Source organism: Idiotropiscis lumnitzeri, chromosome 9 (assembly GCF_059441095.1).
Source record: "Idiotropiscis lumnitzeri isolate Australia: NSW breed Sydney's pygmy pipehorse chromosome 9, RoL_Ilum_1.0, whole genome shotgun sequence".
Taxonomy (NCBI): domain Eukaryota; kingdom Metazoa; phylum Chordata; class Actinopteri; order Syngnathiformes; family Syngnathidae; genus Idiotropiscis; species Idiotropiscis lumnitzeri.
The window spans coordinates 10,926,917-10,936,594 of record NC_142399.1 but is presented as its reverse complement, the minus strand read 5'-3'; the positions used below and the strand labels follow the sequence as shown (position 1 = coordinate 10,936,594).

The following is a 9,678-nucleotide window of genomic DNA, read 5'->3' as shown; positions in this document are numbered from 1 at the left end:
TTTGATTTGTGGACTTTTGTATGTGCTTATTTTTAGTTCAGAGTGAAAATAATTAAGTTTCGTGAGAAGCAGTTTGCTTCACCATCCTATGCCGCAATTGTAAGTTAGTCATTTTAATACTTAACTGTAAACGTCATCACAGCAATGGTGCCTTTTAAGTGAACCGAATACGTTGAATAACTTTTAAGGGAAATTAATATTAAAAACCTTATGTAAGAGTTTTGTGCGTGTATATTAATGTTACTAAATGTATGATTAGATGAACAGATGGTGATTGAGGATTTTTATATATTTTTTTAATACCCAGAAAAACAGCATCATTGAATTCAGCAGAAGTTGGTTACAATTTCTGTTGTGTCCTTTACTACTACAGCATGTGGACTCGAGTTGTTCCGTCTTATTTGCAAATGAAAAAGGAATATGAACTTTCGTTTTCAGTCAGTCAATCGCTCACATTATCACCGAAAGAAGTACAAACCACCAACTTTTGTAGGATTGTCATGTCCTTCAGTAAAGGGACAAGAAATATTGTTTTAGCCTTGTCATTAAAGAAAGACCATGCAGATTCATTAATAATATATTAAAAAGCAAGCAAGTCAGTCATTATGTTAATTTCAGTATTCATCAATTGTTGGCATGATTAAGAAAAAAAGCCAACTTAACCTTACGATAGTTAAAAAACAAACAATACATATGTAAAGATCATTGTAATAGGTTTCCTTAAAAACATACAGTACAAATGTGATATTCCCTGCATGATTGTGTCAGCACCTCATAAAATTGCAGCTTCTCCCCCGCTTCATATCCTCTGATGTGCCAGCACCGACCGCTGTGTGATAACCCGTTGTACAACCTCATTTAATGCTCCCAAAAACACTTGTGGAGAACTAACGTACTGTTTAACAAAAGGGGGGAAAAAAAGCTTCAAGTAGTGGCTGTCCCTTTCGATGCGTGAAACAGTTCAGTGAAGAGGATACCACACCTGGAAAAGGACAAAGTCAACAAGAGTGTGTTAAGAGTTTAACTTTGTTACAAGAGTTTAACTTTGTTACAATGACAGTTGATTGCAGGGAATAAATTACAGACCCACCTGTAATAATCGAGAAGCGGCTACAGCTACCAAATATAAAAAAAGTTTTATTCCAGTTTTATTTATTAAACCTATTAATACATTTAAAAGTACTCTTTCGCATCTGTTCTCTAAATAGGTGACAAAGAGTGTCTGCTAGAAGTTTTGTCACTCCCAGTTGAAGTGAAAAAAAAATTACACTGAAACTAACACTAATGAAAATTGATGAACGAAAACATGTTAAGGCAGTTTTGAACCTTCAAACAAGTACCGCACCATAGTGAACAAATGGAGTATACAACAATACTCACTGGCACATATTCTGTCTGCTCTCTGGGAACAATTATTGCTGGGGCTTACAGTAGTTGAGGACCTTCCCTGCCTCTTCTTGGTTAAAATATGCTGCATTTTATCCGGTAGACTCCAGTGCTGGCCGGCACATTGCGCCACGTGAAACTTCAGCGAAAGTGCTCAACTCAAAATTCGGACTTGCGTGTATAGCATAATGTAAAAATCCACCGAAAAGATTGCTTAAAAATTTGCCAAACCAATTCATTATTGTGGCGTGTCGTGTTCATTTTGAAGAAGAATGTGTGAGAGCAGTTCCGGTAGCACTGGTACCTTGAGTTTAGAGGTTTTGGTGAAGTGGGAGGTGTCTTCGGCGAGGTTGGTGCTGAAGGACTCTCTGCCGTGATTGTCCAAGGCGAGGCCATCGATCAGACTGCCGGCCGTCGTCGAGGTTGTTTGGTAACCGCTGTCCACCTGCACAATGCCAAGGACACGGGTGTCTGCTTGTTATGCCAACAGCATTTAAAAAAAATATATATAGCCATAGGGCTGGTTGAATTGGAGCCTATCGTAGATGAGGAGACGTACAACCCATTCTAAAATCTACACTCCCCTGGTTAAAATGCAAGGTTTTTGTGATCTTAAAAAAAAAAAATATGAGCGTCTAAGAGCAATTATTTTAACATTTTTTCCAACAATGTGACATATCCCACACAACTCAATTTAACGATACTTCAAGCACTTTTGATATTAAACACAAGGATTAAAAAAATGTGCGCAATGACATTTTCTGACGCAGATAATGATTTGCCGATGTGTCAAAACTGCCACAGTATAGCAACTGTTCCCAACTCGATTTTTTAAAAATTTTTGCCTTTGGTATCAGTAAAAGGTATCGGCCGCTTTCATGAGAACATGATACCTTAAAATAAGCCTTGTATACTCGCCCTTTCCTACCTTTAATTAACCAAAAATAATTTCTAATGTTCAGGCTTTTATTATACAGCAAAAACAAAAGTAGGAAAAGCATATAAGAATATGTAAAAATTATTTAAGGTTAATTAGAGGAAATAAACGGAATTTAATTGAAATGGAATTTCTACCATAAAATGCATTGTAAAAAAGTCAATGAAAAATACAAACCTGCATACTGGAATCATAGCGTATACTGCTGCGCTCCGTCAAAAGAGAGAGACACATTTGTGAGCTTTCCATGGCCGACACATTGCCCATCCGAGAGCTGGTCAGCCGTCCAGAGAGGCCCCTGTTGTCCCCCTCCTCATCATCTTCTTCCAGTTTCGCCTCCATCTTCAATTCCTGCCCATTCTTCGTCTTCACGGTGTCACTGAATGCCAAGCTCTCAGCATCAACAACACTTTTGTCCCGAGCTAGAGGAGAGGCTCCATCAGACTTTATCAAGAGTCTGCTTGGCGGGTCCTCGGCCTCTGGTAGTTTAGGATTGAGGACCGGGGCGATGAGCGGCGGGGTGGTGCAGCAACGGAATCGAGGCCTGGGATTGGCTCGGGGATGGCGCTGGTGTGGAGAACAGCTACGGATGGGAGAGCAGCCTTCCACATCTGGACTCATGGTGAAGGAGGGGACATCTGCGTCCAGAGGGATACTGTGGGGAGTCAAACTGCAAGGTCGCTTCCAATCCGCTGGGTAACAGAGGGAAAGGGAAAAAAAAAAAAAAGCATCACACATGAGCTTTACAAAAGGGTGGGAGACCTTTGGTGCTTCAGGGCCAAATTCGATTTGTGTTTTTTATTTATTTAGTTTTGTTTTTTTTTATTCCTTAGTTGCTAAATATTCCCCATTCAGTATTTATAGTCATCAGTATAGATATCACTGTCAAAACCTTTTCGGTAAAATGTTGAAATAAAAAAAATTGAAGGACACTGACAAAAAAGAACTGGGAGCACACTTAAACCAGTTACTCCAGCTAGATGTAAAAAAAAACACAACAAAAAAACTGTGTTTACCACACTGTATTAATACTTGGCTGGGCCGTTCAAGTAAACAGATGAAGTTTAAGACAATTTAATACGAATATTATAATAATAATAAAAAAAAAAAAACAGGTCGCGACTGGAGATACCGCATGTAACTTTTAGTTCCATTCAAAAGTGCAAAATCTCAACTATATACCATTGTGGATTACGGATTGTGGATTAACCTCTCAAACAACATGATCTTATATGTTTTAAGGCTCAGTATGTTTGTTTTTCGCTGGCCCCATCCAGTCTTTTTCTCTTACAATCCAATGACAGTTATTTTATTAATATTATTTTTTTATTTGAATACAAAATAAGTGCAAAAATGTGGTGTTACCGAGTAATGTGGTAATAATTTTTATGCTGAAAATCCACAAGAATGATTGATATGAATGCATGATATAAAATAATATTAACAAAAAAAAGAAATAAAAAAATTATTAAATAAATTGCTCCAACCCCGCCGGCACCCACTCACCCAAGTAAATTTCAAATCTGCGGGGAAAAACTGCCACCGTATGGAGCGTCAACAGAAATCAGACCTAAAGGCGTTTCTCAGATTGGTAGATGATATTTCAGCTGGTGATACACGGACGCCGTGAGCGTTGAGCCCGTATAAGCTTCTGAGGCTACACATGAGTACCTAAATAGAAGTACTGTCAACTCACGTTTACTCGTGGTTTGGCACTCGCGGATTTTCCATATTGAGCTGTTGTTTCAATACCTTAAAATAATGTTTCTCTTTTTCAAAAGATTTTTCCCTTGCCCCAAATCAGAATGGATTAACCAAGAGTGAGAAAAAGTGCTATAGAAAATGAATGGAGAGTTCTTGGAGGAAGTCCGATATTATACCTGGGCCTGTGGGTGTGCGCAGGGCATATGCAATGATGGGAGAAACGGTGGGAGAGGCCGTGTCGGCAGGTGATGACCTGTCAGGGAAGACCAGGCTGACACTGCTGCAGTCCCGGAAACCGCCAGCCTGGATGGGACTGGATGAGAACTGACCCTGCAAAGCAGTGCAGAAAATTAGATTGCTTATCCCTGATGTTTAAGTTGGTCCCTTGATTTATGAGTTTCATTTGGTCCGTCTGCAAGCCAATAACTCAATTCACTCATCGATATAAATCAAATTTCATAAAGTGTTTACAATAAAGAAAAATAGCAGTGATCTGTATAAAAACATAAAAATAGATGATTTTTTTTAGGTTGATATCTGTACTTGGCACCATAAAATTAATTGGCCGAGCAATTTTAAAAAATTGTATAACATTTGAATGTCATTATCTTCGTGTTATATTGTAATGTGTTAAAATCAGTGTGTTTGGCCAAAAATCAATCACCGAAAATTGGCAGATTATTGCGCATCTGGATGTGAATTGCAGCCTATGACAGTTCCTTACGAGTGTTCTCAATTTGTAATTGTATTTTTGTTTGACTGGCTTATTTCATGAATGAGCTGAAAGCGCATCAATGACAGCAGTTGTTGACTCACTGTCGAAGGCGTTGAAGCAGACACGCCGCAGGACAAAGGGGATGAAAACATGGCACGTTGTCTCACAAAATCATCTACCCGAGTCAACTGCCTCTCTTTCCGAGAATGACCCCTCTCTGGGCTTGGTGGACTGGAGCTATCGGAGCTGCTGCAGCTGCTTTGGCCATCCAGGAAAAGTTTGCGCCTCAAAGAGGACTGGCTGAGACTCTCCTGAGAGCCGTCGCTCACTGCTTCCTCATTGCGGTAATACTCACCTAGGAGATGAACGCCGTAACATGAGGAAATGAGGAGGGGAGAAAAAAAAAAAAAAAATCACTCGCCATCTGGAATTTAACTATTATCCACTTACCTAGAATTCTCTCCAAATCAAAGGCCACCGGTAACGAGAGGCTCGTCTGACAGGCAACTGCAACACAAACTTAAAAGTTAATTAACAGTGAGGGGAAAAGACAAGTTCCTATCTTAATCAAAAAAAGAACAGACCTGATTTTTTTTCCGGTTCCTCTAGCATCGGAGACAGAGACCCTGAGGATGTACAACAATATGCTATGATGAAAACGAAACTTTTGAACACAGATAATGTCAAGAAAGCAATATGATGAGGAAGCATACCGGTCTTAGACATATGAGGGGCTCTGCGGGTGTCTGACATTGACCATGGCGATGGCACAATTGCTCCCTTGGTAAAAAACTGGACCAGGATACAGACGATACATTACATGCTTTACTATACAAACTACATGTACAGTATATACTAATTTACTATATTTCCATCTCTCCTTCTTTTGAATCAGTCAAAAAGGTTGGTGTCTACAACATCAAACCCTTTTGTGTAACATTGCCAATCATGGTGATATGACCAATCCAAGGTGAAGTCGGCGTTTGCCCAACGTCTGCTCGAATTGGCTACTCACAACCCTTAACAGATTGAGCGACATAGTGAATGGATGGATGGACATTTTGACTGCATTTTAGGGCACATAGACTTTTAATAAGACTTGCATGGCCTTAATATAGCACACATTCCGTAGTCATGATACATGGCATACATTGACAACAGCGGTGTGTAAAAATTGATCAATTGTCTTGTCTTGCATCGCAACATACCTGTTCGATGGCATTCTGACGCTTTTCCTCAATGTCAGAGTCCATCCTTCAGATTCCGAGAAGAAAAAGACACTTTTAAACAAACTTCTTACCCTACATGATGGAATTTCATGCACTTTGATTGCAGCATTTTAGGTAAAAACCTTGTCTGGCTGAGGTAGAATGACTGTCGCTGAATCTCCTCTTGATCTATATGCACTGGAAGAAGACTGGCCATATCGTCGATTGACCAGTTGAACCCGGAGGGAGGCTGCGCAAAAGTGGGTGACGATTACAGACACAATATACAATATTTAATATTAAAAGTGGGCAGGATTTTCAGCTCTTACTTACAGCTTGTGATAACTTGAAAACGGATGGACTGGGAACCAGGGGCTCACGGAGTTGGTGGTAATCGTTGGGACTTTCAAATGGATTCCTAACTGAGGGTCTCCCTGGTGTTTCTGGAGTGACGTGTGGGTCCGGGTGGTCCCCCATCTTTGATAGCAATAATGAAAACGACCAAAACGAAATCAATCAGTAAGGTCTCAGAACTGTGATTGTGTCCGAGAATATTAGTGTGTCATGAGAGATAACCAGATGTTTCAAAAGATATTCTCCAATTTCACATAACTGGTCCAAACGTGTGTTAATTAACTACAAATAATGCATCGTTATTCATCGATCTAAGACAGGAACGTAAGTGAAAGACTGGGCAATCAGAGGTTTTGCACCCAACATCAGCATTACGTCAATATTACATACTTTTTAAAATTACATGTTTGTTTGGTGGTGTGCCGTGATATTTTTGTAAAGTAAAGCATGGGGCTTTTTCCATTAACTCAATAAAGGTTGAAGGAAAAATTGTCCTAATAGACGACATTTTGTTTAGACCTTACCTTAAGTTTCCTTCTTTCGTTCGATAACCTCCCCTTCATTAAACGCGATTTTCTTATGGTAGATATGCATTTTTTGTGATACTTACATCATCGAATAATGAAGAACTTTGATACCACAACCACCATTGAATGAAGCAAGCGTCCTTAACACTAGTGAGGCGTTTTTGGACGCTATTTCAATTTCGCCCTCGCAACCCGCCAGCCAATAGAAACGTTCCAGGAAGTGCGTAACAACCAATCGGCGCTTTCTGATGTCACATCCGCTTCCTGCTTCTCTACGCTAACTCCAGCAGGCTAAACATCTGTAGCGATCACATTGCTATGTCGTCTATTTTCAGGAAAGAAAAATGTTTATTACCTTCATAAAATGACCGAAAAATGCTCAAATAATTTATACTCGTTTAGTTCATTGTTAATATTCTCGTGTGGGGGTCCGTGTAGTGCTTCGATAGCTTCCCGCTAGCAGGTTGGCTAACTGTCCATTCAGGACCATGGCAAGTGCATCTAGTGCTAACCTGAATGCTGTCCGAGAGACTATGGACGGTAATAGTGGCATTTTATTAACATCTTTGTTGTCAAATTGCTTGCTTTGCCTGGTTTATCAGATCTGTTTTTCTTGTATTTTCCCACCAGTGTTACTGGAGATCTCCAGGCTGCTGAACACTGGCCTAGACATGGAGTCTCTATCCATCTGCGTGAGATTGTGTGAGCAGGGTATCAACCCAGAAGCTCTGTCTTCGGTCATCAAGGAGCTGAGGAAAGCCTCAGAGACACTCAAGGTACACAAGCTTGATGAGTTGATCTGTTTTATCAATAGCTATTCAATTGACAGAGAAGTGGACAGCCATGTAATTAGATTATATATGATTGAATGGACAGTGAAGAAAGTGTCACCGTGTGTTACAGGCTCCTGAAAACTGCACGAACTGAAGATGAAACTCTCACTCTGGTGTTCTAACTGGAATGCATGGAAGCACCAGGACATTATGGCCTCTTTCTCTTCCCTGCTGTCCCATCATGCCCTTGGGTGCAGATGCAAGTTAATTTGAATCCCTTAAAAAATATCACTATCAGCAATTTATTAGTTGTAAGCCAACACTTGTCATCTATAATATTATTTTTTTATGGTGTTTAATTTTTAATTGAGTGGCTTGGATAATGGATGTTGTAGCTGAAACTGTTATGAAATGCGCTATACTAATAAATGTGCATTGCATTGTTTGTATGTAAACATCCATATTGTGTACCAATGTCTGAATCAAAACAGCACAATCAAAGGCCACTAGGTGGTGCTGTGATACCCTTCTTCCAATCTCTTGGTTTTAGGATCAAGATGTGTAACGACTGAATGTAAAGAGATTGATATTAAAAGAAGAAAATCTGTTTTTAAATCATATTTTCAGTATTGCAGAAGATGAAAATTGCAGAAATATTGTGTTCATGCTGTAACATCAACAACTAGATGTTTTTTTAATACAAATGAATTCCAGGTAAAATATAAAGTCTTGAATAAAAAAAAATTGAAGTACCGTGGAAAATGCCTTGTGCTGTATCCATCCCATAAAGAGTATAATAACTGCTACTGTTGTGATGATGTTAGTGATACAATTTACAATTTTGAAAACATTAAAGTGATCATTTGATAGATGTCTGTTTTCTGTGCACGAACCCTTACATAAAAATCTAATTTTTGTACAACAGGTCAGAAATGTGGGCTAGTAATGCAACAGGGAATTTCAAAATGTAGCAGAAAATGTCCTGACTTCATTCTGAACAGTAAACCTTTAAATCCATTTGAATTTTTTGGTGTGCTCAAAGGGACAAAATGTATGGAAAAAGCATCCCTATTATATATGATGAGCAATTTTTAATGACCGTTCCTCTCTCTTAGGCTGATGTTGGTTCCCCACCCACTGGCACACACACACACACACACACAGTAAAATGATCAATACAAGAGCTGTGGCATTAAGTATTGGTTACATATACTGCTCATCTGCCTGAATTCGAGCATTTTCCCCTTGGTGTTCAAATTCACACACAAAATCACTTCTGGGGCGGCAAATTCCCCATACAAACGCCATTGATTTACAAGTCAAAAAGAAGAAAAACATTTCTTTTTTTGCTGCATGTCATCCTGTGTGGCAGCACATATTGCACATACAGAAACCAACGCGGCACTGTCGCTATTTTCTTAAAAATAATAATAATGATGCAGATATATGCACACAAGCGCACAGTGCATTATTTTTTTTCCTCTACTGTCTGCACAATAGCCCTCTTCATCTCGAAAAAAAAAATGCTGAAAGCACACAACTTTCCTCCACAGGCCAATATGCAGGCTTGATGTAAGCTCTCATCTTCCAGGCTTGTATTACGGCCTCATTGTGTGGGTGGGTGAGGGGTATGGGGTCCACTTCCATGCGGGCAATTTTATTTCTTACTGCTGTTTTAAGATGTCTACAAATGAGGGTTCCCCCCTCCCACTCGTACTCTTCCCACCCTTAAGCCATCTGACAATAACAGCCCTCAGAGGAAGTCAGCGTGTGAGTGCATGGGTGTCGGTGTAAGCATTTTCTGCTTTGACTGACAGGCAGGGGGTTCGAACCCTCTGCTCCCTTTTTTTTTTCTCTGATCTGCTAACACACTTCTCTCCTTGTTCCACAAAAGGAGAATCATGTTTGACTTGAATGAGGCAGAGAGGGCTCAAGTACTCACACTTCAGTAGAAGTGGTAAAAGTACTGATTCAGTACTTTAAGTACTTTGGCCTAAAGTTAAAAAAAAGTACAATCTGAAATGTACTTATAGTAAACTATTCAATTATTTAGAATACTCATTTTGATAACTTG

At 39.5% G+C, this 9,678-nt stretch overlaps 2 protein-coding genes across 2 annotated transcripts; one reads left to right on the top strand and one right to left on the bottom strand.

The window, feature by feature from the left end:
* Positions 1-246: 246 nt before the first annotated feature.
* Positions 247-7,186, bottom strand: bora (bora aurora kinase A activator). The gene is made up of 12 exons (XM_088304390.1): positions 6,915-7,186; positions 6,284-6,427; positions 6,094-6,200; positions 5,951-5,996; positions 5,456-5,534; positions 5,327-5,368; positions 5,193-5,249; positions 4,844-5,097; positions 4,204-4,357; positions 2,501-3,015; positions 1,691-1,831; positions 247-982 (listed from the first exon to the last, which is right to left on the bottom strand). The coding sequence occupies exons 2-12, from the start codon at positions 6,425-6,427 to the stop codon at positions 962-964; spliced, it is 1,560 nt and encodes a 519-aa protein (XP_088160516.1). The 5' UTR covers positions 6,915-7,186; the 3' UTR covers positions 247-961.
* Positions 7,051-8,471, top strand: mzt1 (mitotic spindle organizing protein 1). The gene is made up of 3 exons (XM_088304391.1): positions 7,051-7,371; positions 7,462-7,607; positions 7,735-8,471. The coding sequence occupies exons 1-3, from the start codon at positions 7,320-7,322 to the stop codon at positions 7,756-7,758; spliced, it is 222 nt and encodes a 73-aa protein (XP_088160517.1). The 5' UTR covers positions 7,051-7,319; the 3' UTR covers positions 7,759-8,471.
* The last annotated feature ends 1,207 nt before the right edge of the window (positions 8,472-9,678 follow it).

Coding starts and splice junctions, on each gene's coding strand:
- bora (XM_088304390.1), bottom strand. CDS start 6,427: ATGGGGGACCACCCGGACCCACACGTCACTCCAGAAACACCAGGGAGA. Junction 5,997..6,093: donor TTCTACCTCAGCCAGACAAG/GTTTTTACCTAA, acceptor CGGAATCTGAAG/GATGGACTCTGACATTGAGG. Junction 5,535..5,950: donor GTCAGAATGCCATCGAACAG/GTATGTTGCGAT, acceptor ATCCTGGTCCAG/TTTTTTACCAAGGGAGCAAT.
- mzt1 (XM_088304391.1), top strand. CDS start 7,320: ATGGCAAGTGCATCTAGTGCTAACCTGAATGCTGTCCGAGAGACTATG. Junction 7,372..7,461: donor TGTCCGAGAGACTATGGACG/GTAATAGTGGCA, acceptor TTTTCCCACCAG/TGTTACTGGAGATCTCCAGG. Junction 7,608..7,734: donor AAGCCTCAGAGACACTCAAG/GTACACAAGCTT, acceptor CGTGTGTTACAG/GCTCCTGAAAACTGCACGAA.